The sequence below is a fragment of the Telmatherina bonti genome (genome assembly GCF_933228915.1).
Source record: "Telmatherina bonti genome assembly, chromosome: 5".
Classification (NCBI taxonomy): Eukaryota; Metazoa; Chordata; class Actinopteri; order Atheriniformes; family Telmatherinidae; genus Telmatherina; species Telmatherina bonti.
Window position 1 is genome coordinate 25,079,535 of NC_136623.1, and position 21,103 is coordinate 25,100,637.

The 21,103-nt window shown below is 37.5% G+C and overlaps 1 protein-coding gene across 2 annotated transcripts in view; it reads left to right on the top strand.

Annotated features, from left to right (window-relative positions):
- deptor (DEP domain containing MTOR-interacting protein) overlaps positions 1-21,103 on the top strand; it is a gene marked incomplete at its 5' end in the record, with an annotated part of 36,584 nt that overhangs the window by 14,552 nt on the left and 929 nt on the right. For both annotated transcript variants that reach the window (XM_079240789.1, XM_079240788.1), the window contains 6 exons: positions 4,103-4,285; positions 5,823-5,960; positions 9,664-9,734; positions 11,854-11,958; positions 17,328-17,444; positions 18,279-18,332. In XM_079240789.1, coding sequence (XP_079096915.1) covers positions 4,103-4,285; positions 5,823-5,960; positions 9,664-9,734; positions 11,854-11,958; positions 17,328-17,444; positions 18,279-18,287 — 623 coding nt within the window. In that variant the 3' untranslated portion in view covers positions 18,288-18,332. The remainder of the gene's footprint in view (positions 1-4,102; positions 4,286-5,822; positions 5,961-9,663; positions 9,735-11,853; positions 11,959-17,327; positions 17,445-18,278; positions 18,333-21,103) is intronic.

Genomic DNA, 21,103 nt, shown 5'->3' on the forward strand with positions numbered 1-21,103 from the left:
AGCAAGCTGACAAAATGTCTGCAGATGTATGGAGAATGAGAATGAAACAGATCCATAGATTCCACTAGTGGGTTTGATTTCGGTAACAAAGCCATAGGACCAGACAAATGACTGAAAAGCTGCCCACAAGATCATTTTGGACAGAGCATTTCATCCTTTACTGTGGAAATAATTGAACTATAGACAGCCCATTTAAGTTAGGAAGTTATAAGGGAAAAAAGAGTAAACTTTTTTTACATTTCCATTTTGTCAGATTTTACTTTAAGCTTTAAATGTTCTGTTTATGTTGTTTAAATTTACATAAAAGCAAAACTAGTCATATTCTGGTTGAATCAATCTCCGGAGCAGTGATGGTGACCTGCGACAGGCTGCCATTCAATTCTGGCTTTCTAAGGAGAAAAAGACCCTCAGTCTCGACCTGCAGTAATTTTTAACAAAAAGGAGAACCAGTTGCTATTTAGCATAATAGGCGAGTCTGCAAGGATCTTGTTACGATTATAGTTTACCTTTCTGTAAAAATATCTACTAACTAGAACAAAAAAAATAGGTTATAATGGCCTCCAGTGGGTACCTAAAGGCTTTGATATTGAAACTGTTTGTTTCAATAAACTTCATTCCTGATATTTCTGAATCCCACTCAGTCTGAACTTAAGTCATATCCCATACTTGTGCTATTTCTTAGTTTCCTGCAAATCCTTTGCTTGACCTGACCTGGCTAGGGGGCTTTCTAGACCCAGTGTGGAATGCTAAACATTAGGACAATAAGATTTAAATGTCAAAAGCTTCAATAGGTCATCAGATTTTTATGTTCTTGACCTGGAAACACATCTTCCTTGTTATCTACGATTGTCTAGTTTTATATTGGTTAGTTAACCTCAGTCATTAAAATTTCTTAAAGGGGTCCTATTATGGTATTTCAAGTTTTCTGAGCTTTCTACAGTGTTACAGGGTTGAATCCTCATCAGACATGTAAACAGCACTGTTTTTTATCACCTAAACGCATGTTTGAGTTGGAGTTGGAGTTCCAGCACTCTCCCCGTTCGGTTTCCATGGCAACTAAAAACGTGTCGTTTTAGAGAGTTTTTTCTACTTGGAAATCCTTGTGACGTCCCGGGGGATAAGGTTCGGTGATTGGTTACCTTCTACTGGTTAACAAGGGCATGTACAAATACATCAGGCGGGTGGAAAACGTCGGATAAAGTTATTTCCAACGATGGCTGGTGAGTTTACCAAAGAGAGACATCCTGCTGCATTCGTTGCTGTAGGTTGCTGTTTTCCACTTTGTTTTCAGGGTCTGATTCAGGTTCCAACATGTAGGGCTGTATGATATGTGTTGATATTGTATTTTGTTTTTTTATTGAGTACATATTAGCCTAATCCTTGTGTTTATGAGATGTTACAATGACGGTGAAAGCAGTTGCGGTGCGCGCTCCTGATGTAGTGCAGCGGCGGGAGGCGGGGCTTAATGTGGAAGAGTCTCAATCCACTCGTTTTGCCCACAGGCTGATCTGACAGCCTATGGAGAGGGTCGGTCTGAAGTAAATAAAGCAATTTGTGACAATAACTCAATCAATCCCAGCCCTTCTGGTCTCAGGAAAAAAAAAAAAAAAAAAGCCTGAAATGCACATAATAGTTCCACTTTAAACATTTTTAAGGGAGAAAAATATATTAAAAATTGTTTCTCAAATTACAGAGCATCAATATATGTAGCAAAGCATGGAAGGTTGTAGCGGTGAATATATTTGTATTTTCTTAGTATTGGACCATTATTACTGCACAATACAACCTGCAGACCTGTCTGAGTTTCTTCATTCTGGTATGTCATATTAGATCGTTATTTGCCTGTAAAAGTACCACAAAGTCTAACCACTGTGTTCAGTACTGCTATAAAAGCTGAAAAATCCTTTCAGCAGCAACTTGTTTAGGAGAAATTTCTGTTGATTTATGAATGTCCTCTCAGTGCAAGACCCAAATTTAAAGGACAAAATTAGTTAAACCTGATAAGTCAAAAGAGCAAAACCCCTATAAAAAGTGTGATAGGGTAGCGTTAGGTGCTGTGACTTGAACAGAATATATGAATACTTGCGTCAGTGTTGGCAGCAGGAGGGTGAGTGTAAGAGGAACTGAAAACTGTTGTTTTAGGTTTTTTTTCCACATTTTTGTTCACTTTAGCAGAATGTTTGTGCATTTGCTTTGTGTCCTGTGTAATCTTGCATAGAGGCAGGTGTGCTGCAGACAAAATTAGCACCTTTTGTTGAAATCTGTTTGAGCTGTGTGGGCAGGGCTTCTTGTTCTTGATTGAATGAGTTAACTTACATATAAAGTCTGTCCTGCGGTTGTTGCCATTCTCCTCTTGTGCAGCCTGTCTGTGACTGTTCACGCTTGACAATTTGTTGGACAATGAATCCTGAATGAGCTTCTGTTGGTTAACTGCATGACAGAAAATTAGATTTGCGGCTGATGTCTGCAGAAAGGTCAGCTGACCTCAGTTTTACAGATTTTTTCTGTAGTTAAATCGTGCTGGTTTGACTCTAATTTTCATATATCTCACATGTTTCACATGTTCTGTTTTGAGTTTTAATAGCAAAGAGGGACTAATTGATCAGCAGTTATTAAGTCAGATGAATTTTTAGATTATCTCTTTTTCTCAAGTAAACACACCTTACACATCACTAAGAGAAATCTTTTTATCCCCTTGGTACACGGATCATTCATTCATTGGGTCTACATTTTCTGACAACAACCTAATAGCATGTTGCTTCATTCCTTTGTTGAAAGACTTTGTTTTAAAAGAATGAATGCCCTGTTCTCCATTGTCCTTTTATGTTTCACAAGAATAGAAGAAGAGAAAAGGCTTTAGGGGGGTAAAAATCCCTGTTCTAAACATGACTGAACTGCAGTATGATGCGTTCTTGATTGCATCATACTGCAATCATGATGTTGTTACCAGGATTGTGTTGTAATCTAAATGGATTTAGATGGCTGGTGAAGTGATTCTCTACAGAAGAAAGAGAGAAAAAATGAATGGTGGGTCATGTGATAAAGCTATCTGTCTTTTTCCTTCTTAGTCTCGATGGCTCTCATCACACAGTAGGGCCATTTGTTCTGCCTTCCTCTCACTCGCCTCATCTCTCCCAGCTCTCCAGAGCTGTAGCACAGCTGAAACATCCCCATGGCAGAGGAATGTGGTGTTGCAATACACAGCAGCAATGTGTGTCTTCTCTTCACTTCACTAATGTGATAAAGAACCAGATCTTCCTGCTAGCTTCATCTTCCCTCAGGAAATAAGCAGCCTTATGTCATAAATATGATTTGTGGATTTTGTGTTGTGTTACACAAAGGAGGATCATTCAAAATAATGTAGTTGTGTGGGTGATGTTTGCTCAGACTTGCAGCTCCTATTGAAGATACATTTGGAAGAGACTAGAGAATAGTCCCAGTAAGCCCACATTTCTGCTGTCTATTGTAAGGTTACAGTCACACATTCATACGTGTAATGTATGCAGGATCTAGACTAATCCTCTTTGTGTTGGGTTCTTGTGTTCACTTTTCCATGTGAATCTGTGACAAATTTTCAGTTCAGTTTTATTTGTGTTGCACCAGATCACAACAAAGTTACTTCAGGGCGATTTACAGGCAAAATCCATCCATATATGTATATATATATATATATATATATATATGTATATATATATGTGTGTATATGTGTATATATATGTATATGTGTGTATATATGTGTATATATATGTATATGTGTGTATATATGTGTATATATATGTATATGTGTGTATATATGTGTATATATATATATGTGTGTATATATGTGTATATATATATATGTGTGTATATATGTGTATATATATATATGTGTGTGTATATATATATATATATATATATATGTGTGTATATATATATATATATATATATGTGTGTATATATATATATATATGTGTGTATATATATATATATATATATATATATATATATATATATATATATATATATATAAATACACTTTTTTTTTAAATTTATGTGTTGTACTTTATTTATTTATCTTTATAATAGTCATTCTCTTCATATCTGTCTGTCTGTCTGTCTATAGTCACCAATAAGCATCACTTTGTGGACGGGCCACTCCTTTACCAGTTCAGGATGAACTTCCGGCGGCGGCGGCGACTCATTGAGCTTCTTCATGAACGAAGCCGGAGCATCCCCGAGAGCCATGACAGCCCCTTCTGTCTCCGAAAGCAATCATCAGATGGAGGCAACACCAGTTTCCTCTCGGGTAGATGCTCCCATACAGTAATGCATAGTATATACATTATGTCTGTGCGGTGTAATGTTTGTGTAGTTTCCTGTAAAAAAGAAAACAAAATCTTCTTTTGAAAGGGTTGGGATTAATATTGTTGATGTCAAAGAAAACCAACAATATATTGTAAGCTGTCACTGAGACAGCAGTCTGATTATAAAGCCTTTAAACTGCTCCTGTTATTGTTTCCTGAACAGTGACACATTGGCCACATTTTTCTTATCTCCTGTTGGCACTTATAACTAAACACACATTCACACATAATAACTTGTGTCCTTGGTGGCATCTGCCATATGAAGATAACAGTCCTGTTTGTGTCGCCAAGCAGGAAAACATCATAAAAATTTCTTAAATTTTCCAAAACATAACTTATCAGTGCTTGGAGTTTGGATGTTGTTTTTTCCAGTGCGATACTGTAATCACTCAGGATGTTATGTGGGGAAGGCTTCTCATTTTTTACTTGTGAAAAACTCACAAATTGTACAAAAGTGCTTGAATGGAAAAAAAAAAGACATAGATGTGATTTAGATGTCCCACAGCTTTCTAAAAGAAGTAGAAATGACAACCTTCAGTCATTTTTTGTTTTTGATTAACCTTTTTTTTTTTTAGAGATGTTCATTTGAGAGTGACACATCCTTTACAGGTACTTACATAAAAAAGCAGAAAACATGCAAATCTTACTAAGGTGCTGTCAAATAATTTAAATGAATAAAAAGTGGAGACAAACTTGGTGAACTTTAGTCACAACTTTAGTTGCTGTAAAAAGTAAAGTGATCCTTTTTGTTTAGCATGTTTTAAAATAAGAAATAAATAAGCCCTCATAACTTTCAGTATGGTTCCAGACTTCAATAGCTTGTGGTTTATGCTGACAGTCGACAGCCGTGGACTCTCTTCAGCATCTGTCTGTCTTTCTGAAATAAAAGTAATTGATGTCAAAGTAAAAGAAGATCATAAGTAGATGGAAAAGAGTTTTCTGGAAGCAAGTTCCTTATTTAATTAAGTAATAGATTTAGGCAGTTAAAAGGAACAGCGGAGGTCGACTCAAGGTTTGCAAAACCAAAACTTACTAAAAAAAAACGGCAGTGAAGGTCAGTGAATTAAGAAGATATAGCAGACAACAAATATCATCAAAAGGTAGAACTTGATAGTTTTGCTGCAGTCCATGAATTCCCCAGATTGTCATCAGAAATTTGTGGACATATGTAAATCTTAGTATTTACAAGCTTTGGTACGAGAGGCTGTTTAAAATGAATCACAATGTACTTTTGGGAACCCCGTTATTGTTTACATATTTATCTATTCACCCTGGTATTTTCTTTTTATTTGGACTACTTTTGTAGTTTTGAATACATCCAGACTTTATAATTACTATTATTAGAGTTTAAGTTCTAATTCCTGCCATTATTTACTCATGAACTACCCTATAATCTGCATTTTTTTCCCAACTTGCTCTTTTTTTCCCGTTTCCTACTTTTTATATTTGAGTCTAATATTCTGTGTGTCGTTGTTTCAGTGAGTCCCACTAAAGAGATAAAGGTGGTTGTTGGAGCTCGGCGGAGCAGCATGAGCAGCAGTTGTGGCAGCAGTGGTTATTACAGCAGCAGTCCAACACTCAGCAGCAGTCCACCTGTCCTCTGCAACCCCAAATCTGGTAGGATCACATGGATAGCTTCAGATGTAAAACTGGAGGTATAAAATGTAAACGTCACATATAGTCACACTTTTCTGAGGTGTTAATAAAATATTGGGTGCTTATGTTAAATATATGATAAGGAAACATTACACATGTTAAAATGACAAATTTATAGCTGTTTTTGTTGTACCTTGCTTTAGTTCATATGGGAGCAACAAACTGTCTTCCTGCCTTTGCCTGGGTGTCTTAACTGACATCTGTCCTGCAGCTTCCAACTTTGCAAATACATATTTGGGTACAAAGATAAAGCACATTAACAGGAAGCAAACAGTAGCAAACAGCTTGAGAGAAATTACTGACACAAACAGCAAACTGAGCTCAAACTTTGAATCTCCATGAGGATGGGAGTTTTATGTTTCCCTTTTTGCAGTTTTGCCACAGACACTGATTCCTCTTTTAGGCACAGTGTTTCTCCAAGTCATGCCTCAGACAGGTACATATTGTTGAAAGATCACACCACATATAGGAAGGCTGATGTTACTTAGGAGCTGGCAGCTACCCAAAAATATCAATCATAGATCAGGTTGGAATTTTTCCATCACATACAGGCCCTTTAAACCCCGGTCTGTACTGTATGGTGTTGTGACATAATATTCTCCTGCAAGTCCAAACAGCTCACCAAATGTCATATTGTCAGACTTGGTGGGTATAAACTAAACAACAAGGCTGTCTGCTTTTGCATTGGGAGTAATTTCTGAGTTTTAAAAGAAATGTAAATATTAATTAAATATTTTATTGACATTTAGTTGTGGTTTTCAATTTGTTCTTTAACAGTAATATATCAATGCACCGATATGAAATATAAAAGCAAAAAAAAACCAATTAAAGCGGTTTGAGGACATTTAATTCTTGGTAGGCTTTGTCATGTACATGTTAATGCTTGCTAAAAAGAATACAATATGTTTGAGAGATAGAAGACTAAAAATCTATGTTACGACCCAGACTCTGCTAGGGCAATTGAGCCGCACAAAAGAAAAACCTGTGGCCAGGTGTACATGTGGACCAAGACAGATTTATTGTCCAAGGAGGAAGACAAGGCAAGAATAGGCCAGGAATGGCCTCAAAATAGCCAAACCAAAAGCAAAACAAGCCCGTAAAGTGGTTATCCAACAAAATACAGCATTGGTTTAACTATTCCAAAACAAAAACTAACAGACATAACAGGACTGGATTTTATACAAAGTCAAAAAGTCCTTCCAGAACTACAACACGTTACAGCCACAACACAGGCTGAGGGCAGACCACGACTGAGCCAGTGGTAGCCGTTGAATGAAAGACTCCTGGTGTCTTTTAAGTCCTGGTGATTAGTGGAGTCAGCTGAGTCCGGAGTTCCAATTATCCAATGGGCAGGGTGCAGATGAGCAGGTGACATGAAGGACCAATCCCAGCCAGAAGGCAGCAATCAGAGTTGTGTTTGAGCAGGAATCCCAGCTGAAGGTTCAGAATTAGTAAACTGAAAAGTAATACAGGCAGCCGTAACACTCTCCCCCTGAAAATACAAAACCCAGCCAAGGTTTTGTAAAACAAACAGTCACAACAAACAACTAAATGTGTATACTCACACTCAAAATACGGCATCATCAAACACATTCACAATTCCCTTTTTGTACCGTACGTCCAGGGGGTAATCCTGGAGCAGCAGAGACCACCGCATGAGGAGCTGATTGTGGTAGTACACCAAGGGTAAAAAACAGAGGGTTAACATAAAGAGGTCGCTTTAGAGGCCTAGTACGCTGAACATAGTATTTTAAGGTGGCAGGTGTTGGAACATCAAAGAGATGCAAATGATTACTTAACTTTACAGGATCACGTTTCTTTTCGGATTTTAGATGCTCCATTATGGTGGCTAGAGGTTTTAACATAGTGGAGTTTGGGAGACGAACAGACAAATGGTTTGGAGGTTTGACAGCATTCTCTCCATTTGGAGTGTTGCATGATACCTGTACAGGTACAGATGCAGCTGAGCTCTCAGTGGGTAACTGAACGAAGACCTGATCACCTATCTTTAGGTCTCTTCTCACAGAACGCCAGCCATTCACACACTTTCTCTTTACCCGAGGTGTGGCTGGATGAACCTTTGCCATCTTATCTGTTCCTTTTGCAGCCGCCAACTGTTCAGGGGTCAACATGAGAACTTTAAGGCTGGCATCAGATGGGTTAGAACTAACAGTGGTGAGGGGGTTTTCTACAGCTTCTTGGTCTGGCATAACCCGACCTACCGCCACGTCATTACCCATTATCATGGTAACACCAGAAACAGGGAACTCTGGACAAGTGACAACAGGGAAAAACCCGGTTACTAGATCAGACTGAATGTAAACACGATGGACTGGTCTGAACATCTTTCCCATTTCAATCCCTCTGATAACTAAATTGTACCCACAGGATGAGCGGTAGGAGAAGGGCAACGCGTTGGTAAGAATAAGAGTCTGAGTTCCACCTGTGTCTCTGAGAATGCGGATCGGTACCTGATCCTCTGTTCTCCCTGTTAATGAGACCCATAAAGTAACTTGATGTGATGTTTTCAGTGGAGTTCATAAATTGTTTTTTAGAGAGGGATACAGATCTGTTCTGCTCATTGCAAGTGATAATCAGACATCATTTGGATATAAACTGCTTCAACTTCAAATGCATATTTGAATGAAGGAGTGACACATTTAGGCTTTTTTGTGTGTATATGTTTTTTCGCTGTACTTCTTCGAGGTTTCCTTTGATATGAAATCCAAGCTGAGTTTTGACAGGACTCTCTTTGTACCACCAGAACCCCCCTCGGTATGACCCACACAAAGAACAGGAAGAGGAAGGCAGACATACACACGCGTACACAAACAAACTTTTAGGTTTTTTCCCATCTACTTCTTCTTTATTATCATAAATATCATCACGTGTTAGTAATAACACATGACAAGAAGATAGAACCAACAGGTTTAGATAAAATTCACAAGAGATGACAGAAATGAGAAGAATAAAAATAAGCTTAGAGTCTAATAAAATAATCTGCTTATTAAGTTGGATAGATCAAAAGAACATTCCTGGTGTTTGCTTCTGATATGAGGCAGAAATGACAGAGGGAGAGAGTTTTAAAAGAAAGTTGTCTCATATCTTTGATGAGATCAAGATTCCACAGAGAGAGATTATGTCATTTACCAGTACAAGAAAATAAAAGTTTGGTCTCACTTATCTTTATCTTTCTTTTTAGATTAGCAAGTAAAGTGTCTTAAAAGTGAAAAAAGGACTGGAAATTACATTTTTATGTTGTGCTTGATATAATAAAAAACAATTCAGTAAATTAATTTAAAGACTTACATTTAAGATCACTTTGAGACGCAAAAGTCCGACTAAATACCCATATAGAGGTCTGAGTTGAGTAACAGGGGAAGTTGCAAGGGGGTTGGTACGCCTTTTCAAGTGGCAACGTGCCTCAAAGCTCTCGCTGCATGTGACCACCATTCACACATGCATACACATTTTTTCTAAAGCTAATATTGAAGTAAAAAAAAAACAAAGATATAAATATTAGATGTCTGATTCCGTTTAAACCTGTACTCTCGTGCCTGGTTCCATAAATACAAACATTGTTTATCAACCCAAACTCATACTCTGCGTTTAAGGTTTTGTTTCACTGTTACCAGACTATAAATTTATGGGTTTTTCTCAACAGTTTTAAAGAGGCAAGTGAGTCCTGAAGAGCTTCAGACGCCAGGAGGGCCTTTTGTAAAGAAGACATTCACTGTAAGAAATATTCACACACACAAAGCTTACACAATCACACATGATCTGCAACACAGTACTGTGCAAAAGTCTCAAGCCACCCCTTTATAATTTCTTAAAATCATACATTTTATTTGTGTGTGCCTCTCTGGACACTCAAGGTCACCTTACAACAGTAGCTCAATAAAAACACAAGTAAAATAGACATGAAACAATGATAATCAGAGACAGTGGGAAATGTTACAGATAATATGCCAGTTTGAACAGATGTGTTTTAAGTTTTGATTTGAACAATTGTACAGAGTCAGAGTTACGAAGATCAGGGGGGAATGAGTTCCATTGGTGTGGGGAAGAGCAACTGAATGCTCGGCTCCCCATGGTAGCCAGACGGGCTTGGGGGACGATGGGATTAATGGAGGTGGAGGATCTGAGAGCTTGGACTGGTGTGCTGATATGTATGAGGTGTGAAAGGTAGGAAGGGGTGAGGTTATGGATGGCCTTGTAGGTGAACAGCAGGATTTTGTAGTGAATGATGTAAGTGATGGGGAGCCAGTGGAGCTGCTGCAGGACAGGGGTGATGTGATGGGTGAATGAAGTTCTTGTGATGACCCGGGCTGCTGCATTCTGAACCAGTTGAAGTTTATGGAGTGTTTTTTGGGGAAGACCGAACAGAAGAGAATTGCAGTAGTCAAGCCTGGAAGTGACAAGGCTGTGGATAAGTATAGCGACAGAGTGAGGGGTGAGGGATGGGCAGAGCGGTTGATGTTGCGGAGATGAAAGTATGCTGACCAGGTTATGTTGTTGAGATGTGATGTAAAAGACAGAGTGCTGTCGAGGATGACACCCAGACTGATTACCTGAGGAGAGGGGGAGATGGAAGAGTCATCAATGAGTATGCAGAGAAATCAGATTTAGAGAGGGTGGATTTAGTGCCGATTAATAACATTTCAGTTTGACTGTTGTTTAATTTAAGAAAATTTGAGGTGAACCAGGACTTAATCTCATGGAGACACTCTGTGAGGGAAGATGGTGGAAAGATAGAGCTGGGTGTCACCAGCATAGCGGTAGAAATGAATATGATGTGTTCTGAAAATATAACCAAGGGGGAGAAGGTAGATAATGAACAACAGGGGCCCCAGGATAGAGCCCTGGGGCACACCTGTGGTGACAGGGAGTGACTTGGAGGTGGATGTTTTTAACTGGATGAACTACTACTAAAGAAGTGCGCTATCTCATAATGTTTTAAAGTGGAGCAACACTTCTTTGGACTTTCTGAGGTCTTTGAGAGTGTTTAGAAATCGGTTGCTTTTTTTCTTATTTTCAAGCCAGTCTGTGTGTGATCATTTTCAGAGGAATTTTGTGGTTTCTTAATCCCGTTAACACTGACCTGTGGATGATTAAAGCATAAATAAGGCAACTTATTCAAAGGATGAACATGTGTTGTATGTACACGTAACAGACAACTAAAAAAAAAAAAAGCATCTGATATTACATAGTATCTTTGGGCACTTTTGTTGCATTTATGAAAAATGACAAAGATAACACAATTGGCATCAACTATGGGATCAGTAAAGAGCTATTGGTTGAAAATTTGGAGTATTTCAGCATTTAAAGATGTGAAGAAACTGGATGAATTGAGCACATAAAAAGAAATGGCTGGATATAGAAAGATCTATCTACTGCAGATTTTATTATGTATTTGACAGAAATATCTTTTAAGAAAATATTGACCGCATCAGGACCTCAGAAATGCATGTGGATGTTTAGCCAACCAGCATCCAAAGAAGAGCTTTGGAGTATTCCTCAGAAAGCCTGGAGAGCTTTTCCTGAAGACTACTGAAAAAAATGACAAAAAAGACTTTATGCTGTGTTGAAAAATAACGGTGGACCAACCATATATTAACTTGAGAGTTTATGAGAGTTATATGAACACTGGTTTAGCCTTATGAAACGTATTCCCATTTATTTTAAGTAATTGTTGCTTTTATTTCCATTTGTTTTAGATAATGTGTAATCAAATTAAGGACACTTCAGACTTTGGCTCAGTACTCTTCATATTATGGAGACAAATATTCAACACTAAGTCTGTAGAGCTGTGAGATAGACTGCTGACATTTCATTGGCCACTGTGGTTTTTCAGATTATTGGTGATGCTGTTGGCTGGGGTTTTGTGGTACGAGGCAGCAAGCCCTGTCACATCCAGGCTGTGGACCCTGGTGGACCTGCAGCTGCTGCTGGCATGAAGGTAAGAACAGGAGTACAGAAACCCTTCTGGGTCCCATTCATCTGTTCATTCATGGCATGAAGAAAAAAATATCTTGAAGGTTAGGTGGAGGAGGGATAGATGGTTAGCTCAGGTCAGGTATATTAGTCTGATTTATATGTTTAAATGTTAATTAATATTTACGTTTTTTCCACTGTGCATTACAGGAAGTGATTTTAATTTTTTCCCCTCAAAGATAAGGATGGTACTTATTTTAAGTTAATAGGTTGCAGTAGAAATGTTTGACAAAAATAAAAAAGAAGATTTGATGTAGTTGCAAAATGAGGACAGAAGAAGGGGAAAAAGGTTCAGTGAGCACAAAACAGGGTTTTTTATGGTAATTCTGCTGCTACAGCTGGCATGAAGGTATGTCAACAAGGGCAGGAGAAGGAATGCTGGGAATGTAGAGTATAGCAATTTTAGCCACAACATGAAGAGGGAGGGGATTGAATGAAGAAAAGCAGTAGAAGCTAAACATCAGGCCAAAAGAGAAAAGTAATAATATTAAGTTAGGTTTGAACTAGGTTTGGAAAATGTTATCCTTTTTTTTTCGGCTTCGTTTTTCTTTTTTTTCCTTTTTTTTCCAGAAATGAAGCCATGTGGTTTTCAAGTAGCTGTAGTGGTTAGTGTCATGTTTGAATTACAACATGTGAAGCTTAAGTTTGCTAAGGAAGGTTAGGAAGGAGTTGGATGAAAAGGAGTTAAAGTATCAGTACCGAAAGAGGAAATGGCCAGTAGAAATAATATCAGTTCTGCTTTTGTTGCTGTGATTACCATGGAAACGTGTACTATATCATGGTTCAAGTCAGTCATAAAGGCCTCATTGCTCTGAAATGCATGTGTCATATCTTTGTACCTGTGATTAGTTCTTTTGAATACACAGTGATCTGATTTGCAACCTTCTTTGTACGTTTGTCACTATTCATCAGGTGAGAAGAAGATATACAGTTGCGCTCATATTCATTTATACCCTTTCATTAAAGAAGGAAAAAACAGCTGCCTGTAAAATAAGCTGAAATTGACTAAAGTAATAATAATAAATAAAAATTGGTTGAAACTCATTACATTATTTTCTGGTTCAATAGAAATGTTTTTTTTAAAAGCAAACAAATAAGGTAATTTATTACATATTACATAACTCATAAGCTAATATTTTGTTGAACAATCCTGTAATGTTGCCGCTACCGTCAGGTGTTTTCTGTTCCTCTCAGTCAGACTTCTGCACCTGTTGACAGGTATTTTGTCCCACTGTTCAACAGGAAAGTGCTCTAATTTGTCCAGGACCAATTTGTTTGTTTGTTTTTTTTTTCAATTCAATTAAATCAATTAAACTCCAGTTATTTGAGTCACTGTTGTAAATTCAGCCTTTTCTTTAATGAAAGGGTATGAATACATATGAGCACAACCATATGTTTAGTACTGGACACTGAATAAAATGTATTAATGCATTATCAGGGCTGATTAAATACCTGGTGCACAGCAGTGCTTATTTACTTGTTCTTCCTGTAAGGCTACTCCCATTTGACCTCACCAGAGTAGTTTTAGTGATGTGTAATGTGTTAGGAACACAATCCTAGGAACAGTTTGGTCTTGTAAAGTGCTGGTACTTCATTCCAGGCAAAAGGCCAAAGGAGTGGTGTATACTCGCTGTACTTAGGTTGCAGGTTGTAAAAATCATTAGTAGGCCCTTCCTATTTATTGTCACATATATATGCTCTTAAACATTGCATCTTGATCTATATGGGTTGTTTTCACCACATAGACTTGCAGCAGCGCGGCCCTTTTCATAATGGATCTGACCACTTATGTAACTGTCCAATACATCAGTGCTAAGCCACATGTGATGCACTTTTAATGCAGGATATAGAGCAGGGAGTCTGTTTGTTTCACCTTGTGTCCGTTTCTTACGGATGTTTCTGTACCATTATGTGTCTGTCCAGTGGATTTTGTTTTACTTTAATATGGACGCAAACAGCCTGTTTCATTGGTATTTGGAATATTTTCCTTATAGCCCCATATCTCAAAGCAGAATAAATATGGATAAGAATAGATCTATTTCAGCAAAACTCAAAGCTCCATCAAATAATAACATGTTTACTCAAAAACACAAGCAGATTGTGTTTCAGTTCTTCTGTATTTAATTGAAGCGGCACCAACTTCACACAGCCTGTAATGGTGCACAAATTTGTGCTTTCCTGGCTGTCTATAAAGGCATCAGTACCGTTTATGTTTGGCATGTTCATGTTGTGTGCCGGGCGAGGCGTTGTTTGGATCTAGTGGTTGCCAAGCTATATTTGGGATATTAGAGTATTATCTTTTCTCAGGCGAGGAGGAGCAGTTGAGACTGGCAGAGTTAGAAAAGGTGCTTATCCTCTAACTACAGCAGCAGAATGACGCTGCTTCATCAACCAGATGAGGTTGCTTAAGTGAAAAAGAATCCAGATTTCTAAAGCATTTCTGTGGCAAAGCATCCTGTTGATGAAAATGTTGCATTAAAATCCAAAGATTTCTGGGCACCTCTGGTTTCTTTTTCTTTCTTTTCTTTCTTTTTTTTTTTTTTTTTATACCATAGATTAAAGCATTTTAACATGAAATGTAAATCCGGATGTTGGAATCAGGAAATATTAACTACAGAGTGTCTTCACTACCCTGAGGATGAGCTGAGCTATGGTCTGTGAAAGAGATCAAACTGTCTTCAAAAAATACTTTCAAAGCTTTTTTTTTTTTTTTTTTTCCCAGACTCTCCTGGAGTCTTGTTGTTGCCTCTAGGTTGCTAGGCAATGAGTTCACTTCACAGCTCCTGGCCAGGATCCAGCCATGTACCACTGAGTGAAACCTCTACTTGTGTTTAAACTAATAAAAAAGTGTTGTGCTGAGCTAAACCAGATATCTTCTGGTTCTAAGTATCGGTGGTATCACGACTATCAGAAATCTAAAAACATTTATTTAGTTTAAAACGCAGTTAAAGAAAGGGTTTGCTGATAATCTGAGCTGTCAACATTAACTAAATCTGCTGTCGCTGCCCCCTGCTGCCATTTTGCCTGGCGTGTATGTGAGTTCATGTATTTTGTTTATTGTTCTGATTGTTAATGTGTGTTCTGTCACTAATATACTTTTAGCCTAGATGTTACTTTTACTAAATGTATTATACTAATAATGTCATGTAAATATGTCATTTTTCTCTTCTTCTCCTAGGATGACTTTAAACGTCTGTCTAGGGACTGCAAATGAAAAATAGCCTTCTGGCTAACTCTCATATCTACATAACTCATATAATTACAGATAAGTTTATTAATATGCATTAAATGAATAAAAGAAATAATAAGTATAAAAAGATCTTCCACTCTCTCAGCAAGGAAGAGCCCCATATGATTGTGTATTCTACAAAAAACTGTCTGTATTCAGTCTAAATGTGCTGAAAGTATGGTTTCCGTTTTTTAGTCCACATATTCTAACAGGACACAAACACTTATTAGTTTGGTAGTAAGCAGTTCAACCCTGCTTTGCACAGCTGTAGTGTCTTTCTTCATGTCTTTTTTTGCTTCGCTGTGCGAAAGTGATTTTTAACCCACTCTGTGCAGAGTCATTCAGTTCAGCTGGGCCCCAGCCAAGACTAACAAACCAGAGCCTGAAAGAAGAAAAGCAGCAAGGGGAGGTGTAAGGAGATAGTTAAATAGATTATTAACAAAGATGCCTCAGATAAAGGCATGAGCAGAAGAGAAAAAGTGTTTATGCAGAGAGGTATGAGGAGTGTGTACATTCTCTTTTCTTCTTCTTCCCTTTATCGCTCCTAATCTGTTTGTTACCTTCTCCGCCTCTCTTTCACTGAAACATTGAGAGGCGTCAGAAAAACATTCAACAGTTATTGCTATAAAAGTGATTAGAAATACTTCTAAGAGCCTGTAACAGCTTATACATAAAGCAAGCTTTATGTAGCTGCTATATGTCAGCCGTATGATCCATGAAACATGTTTAATCATCTGCAGCCATTTCTGTCTGCAATTTAAAGATTTATAGGTTACATGAAGGTATTTTAAGTGTCATGTGTAACTATTCAAGTACCTTGCAAGTTTTGGCAGTCAAAGAATGAGGAGTGTTCTTGTGTGCGTATCTGAAAATGCTAATAAGTGCCCCCACTCCCCTCATCCCCCAAGACAAAGAAGAAGAAAAAAGGTTTTGGCAACAGGAAGTTAACCCATTCAGACTTGATGCAACATACACGTATATGAGCCTTTTTAGAGATTTTATTTACATGATTCTACCTTTGTAGATTATGTATTTTTAACATGGGAACTTTTTATTTATTTATTTATTTATTTTTTTATATATGTATTTCATTTGAGTAGGGATATGTTTAAAGACAGAGTTAGTCATTTAAATTAAAAGACAAAAACTTACCCTTTCAGATGGTTTTATGTCACATTTTGTGTCTCCTCAGGGACTGAGAAATACATTTTTTGTGAACCACTTAGTGTTTTTTTTTTTTTTTAAACCCTCCAGATTTTATGAAGCTGTTTCAATGTGACACAGGTTTTTAAATGAATTGTTAAATAATACTTATGTTTGCACTAGGGTGTATAGCAGCTCAGAGAAGATGTTTTATATATGTAGCAGTGACGTTGGAGTAGTTGTGAAACATCTATAAAAAGAGTGGATTTCAGATGTGACACTTCCTGAAACATACTTCTGACTTTGCAACCTGAACAGACTGATCAGGGTGTGTCTGTCATGCGCTTACTGGTGTTCAGACTGAATAATCATCATGTCAGTCAACACCAACACTGTTGATTTTGGAGCAGAGTCACTTATTCTGGTCCTACAAGAGCCCCAATCCAGCAGGTTTTCCCTGTATCCCTGCGGCAGCAAACCTGACTGAAATTAATGAGTCATTGAACAGAACTTGATTGGTCATTAAATCCATTTTCGGTAATCTGATTTAGGTGTTTTAAAGCAGGAATTCACTAAAAACCTGCTGGATTGCAGTTCTAAGACTGAAGAGAGCACCTCTGCTATAGAGCCATGACTTTGTTCACTGAGTCTTCATGTGTTGAGGTCCATTTGTTCAGAATTATCAGCTAAATCTGATCTCTGTAAGCCTGTTTTTCTGTTTTTAAATCCTGATGAACTATGGATCAATACAACAACGAAACAGCAATGCAACCGATTAAGAAATGATTACATGGATCGTGGTTTGAGGAGGATTTCATTTATGATTTCTCTGTTCTGACTAACCTGTAATGAAAGAGTTTATCTCTGTGGTGTTAAAGAACAGCTCTGATTAAGCCAGTCGGATTTGCAGCCTCTTTATCCCAAACACTGAAGAGCTCTTTTTTCTTTCCTTCTGTCTCCAGGTGTGCCAGTTTGTAGTGTCTGTGAATGGACTGAACGTCCTCTGTCATGACTACCGTACCGTCAGCAACCTGATCTTGACCGGACCTAGGACAATCGTCATGGAAGTGATGGAGGAGGTACAAATTTGACAAGCGCTGCCAGGGGAGAAAACCTTAGACACATATAACTGACATTTAGTAACAACAAGGCAACTGGAAAGTCTAGCGCTTGACCTCAAAACCATATTGACAGAGAAAGATGAATGAGTTGAACCACAACTCACTCTATCTCTTTACCATCTCTCCTCTCTGTTTGGACAAGGTGGTTTGACTAAGAAACAGGGCGTGTTTCACAATAACCCCTTCCGGGTTCAGTAAATAAGTAAATTAGTGCACCTGCAGAGAAAAGCTGCAAGCTGTTCTGGATTTTTTGTCCCTCCAAGAGTAAAGGTGCAAGAGCCACAACATCTTTGATCCAACTTTTTCTGTGTTTGCACAACAGTTATCAGACTGTAGATGCGAAGCAGAAAAACTGTATTCCCCATCTGGTGAACAAAACTTCTGAATCACAATCTGATACATAAGTCAAAGCTTGAACCATTTTATAAGACGTACAGGTTTCCAGCTGATTGTGACTGTTTCTGACTGTTGCAACACTGCCCTCTGCTGCGCAAGACAGAAAGACACACTTTTTATGACTTTGCTGTGTCTTTTGGGTTCCAAAAGACATTATTTTATTCATTCTAAAATACAAGTTTAATTTGCACATGACCCACATTATTAACAGAATTTTATGGAAACTTGTCAGGACTTAACATACAAAGTAGAAAACGCTCAATTGTAAACACAGTGATTGTCTTATTGTGGATCACTAAAATAACTCTGCTGCGGCATTAAAGCAGACTTACAAATAATTTTAGAAAATAACGGCCCCTTAATTCTCTAACAATGTTTTTGTTTGTCTTTTTAAAGGATGCCTGAAATGCAGACCAGAAACTTCAACAGTGACACAAGATGCCATCATTTGTGAGAGTTTGTTTTAAAAGACATATAACTGAGAGCTGTTTTTATAAGATGTTTCATACTTACAATGACAAATAAGTCCTGAAAAATGACCAGTATCATGTGATGTGAAATTGTTATATTTACAATCTTTGAGAATCTTTAACAGAGTAGAAGTAGCAAAAAATAAATTATTTCTTTTGAATTTTTTATTTAAAAAAAACCAACAAAAAAGAGCGATGTGAGTGCTTGAATAACGAGGGCATGCAGAGAGCGTTCACATAAACAAGGATGATGGTTTCCTTCCGAGTCTGAACAAAAGTTGATCTGCACCAGAGTTGAATAAATTCTTATTCTGTCTACGCTCCAACTCTCAGATAAGTTAGATCATTGGTATGATACTTATAGAAGCCGAGAGCGAACGTGCCTGTTTGTTGTTGTTGTTGTTGTTTTTAAAAAATGGTTTTTATCATGATTTTTATCTCAAGACAAACAAGATTTTCTCGAGATAACAGCTTATTCAAATGCAGGGTTGCGAGGGTGCTGGAGCTGTTCCTAGTCCATCACAGCACCACCACAGAGAGACAAACATTTGATCACACTCACACTCACCCCTAATGAGATTTTACAGACTTAAATCCGCCTGTTTTCATGTTGTTGGACTGTGGGAGGAAGCTGGGAAAGAACACCAGCATGTGCGGTGGGAATACCCAGAAATCTACTTGATTTTATTATATAAGAATGATTTTAAAAAATCTGCTAAATTAAATATGTTCACTAATTAATTATATTTGATTTTATTGAGTGTGTTTGTGATGTACTTGGAGCAATGATAGTTTCCAGTCTAACTGCTGTGGAAATAAAGGACCTGTAGCTCCTTCATGCAGTAGTCAGTCATTGCAGGAGCTCTGTGGGGGGTGGGGGGGCTTACAGTCTTCGGTAGGGTTGTGGAATGGTGATGAGCACGGAGACTGTCAACATGGACAGAACTTGGGCATTATTTTCTCTCCCAACACCTTAACTGGTGTGTCCAAGGGACATCCCAGTACAGATCATGTTTTTGGATCCCTCAATACAGTCAAGCTTGCAACAGATTCAAGCTGGCGTCAGATTTAGGAACTTTCATCACCTATCAATACATCCGATTTTACATCTACTAAGTCTGACATAGGCTGAAATTGCAACACATCTCAGTATAAAGTTGTACTCATTCACAGAACATACAGACATACTTATGCATGACAGAAGCCCCTCCCCAGCTGTTATGGGGTCTATTTTGATCTGTAAAAACAGGTGTAACATAGCAACCTCTTAACTTTTGAGCTCATCTTAATCACCTCGTTATCTCGAGAAACAAACTTCATTTTCTTGAGATAACGAAATAAATTAACCTGTTATCACAAGAAAACGGTCCTTGTTATCTTGAGATAATGAGAAAATGAACTTATTGTCTCGAGATAACCTTTAAAAAATTTTAAAGTTGCGCACAGCCGCTCTCAACTTCTTCAGATACTTTAGGTTGATATTACAAACAAATTGGACAAAATGTTCGACTCACACAACTTCTTTGAAAGGTGTTATCAGATTATGTTAATAACTTACACATTTTACAGGCAAAATTTTTCCTTTTGAAGTTAAAAAAAACTTGAAGGGGTAGATGTGGGTACATATTATCTGATAAGTGATCCTAATGTTGGTAGAATAAGATAAGAAGAATAAGTTATAACCTCTCTTATCATTTACCTGCGTCACATAATATGTGAGGGTGTTCTGTGTGGTGTAATTACACATCTACTGGGATAACAGGAAGCAGACAACCGTGCAGAAAATGTTAAACTCAACGGGAATAATGGTTTTAAAGATCAAAAATATATAAAAATGTTTTCTTAGTTAGTTTTTTGTTTATTTGCCAAATATTGTAATAGTGACCTCACTAGTGTTTTTATGATGTCCATCCAGCTGTTTTTTTCTTTGTGTTTCTGTTTAAGATTTTTTCTCCTCACCATAGTATTATTTTGTCCAGTTTAACTACTAATAGCAGCTCTTTCCATGATCAGTTCCCAGTATCACTTAATAAATTCTCCTTAATGTAGTGTTTTTTTTTAATTAAATGTCACAAGAACCACAAAGAAATTTGATTTTCCTCTCATGTTTCTACAGTATCTGATGGGTCAGACATAAGACATTTGCTTGGAGATATTGACACCGTTTTGATGTGTCCTCTCAAGCATTAAGATTAAAGCAGTTTTCATGCGTCCGCCTCCACAACAGCATAATTTAACTGTAAGTCTAAAGACTGTTCCATTATGTGGTTAAACATGCAAACAAAAAGATTACCTGTAAAAAGATATTTAGTAAAAGGAAAAAAACCATAGTTCAGTGATTGTCTCTGCTTATGCAGTAAATCTGTAGTCTTTGGTAAAATCTGTCTACCTGTTTGTTTTGGTGCAAGCTACTCTGCCTTTGTGAATAGACAAATATTTAGTTTAGAACAACAATAAAATGAGAAACTGAGAAGATGCAGTGAAGAACTTGTTCTCCTCAATGTGAACATATAAAGTGTTTGAGGAAGTATTTACTGTAAACGAAGCTGTTTATCCTGCCACAATGAACCTCTTCCAGATGTTTGTGTAGTTTTCTTGATGCTTAGATGTCATAAGCAGTGAGATGCATGGATACTGTAAATATGTTTATTTGTAGCTTTATCTTCTAATCCAAAGCACTTCCTCAGCTCTCATAGAACTGATTTATCTGACAAATCACTTTAGATGCAAAGCAGTCAGGCTTGTGTGTGT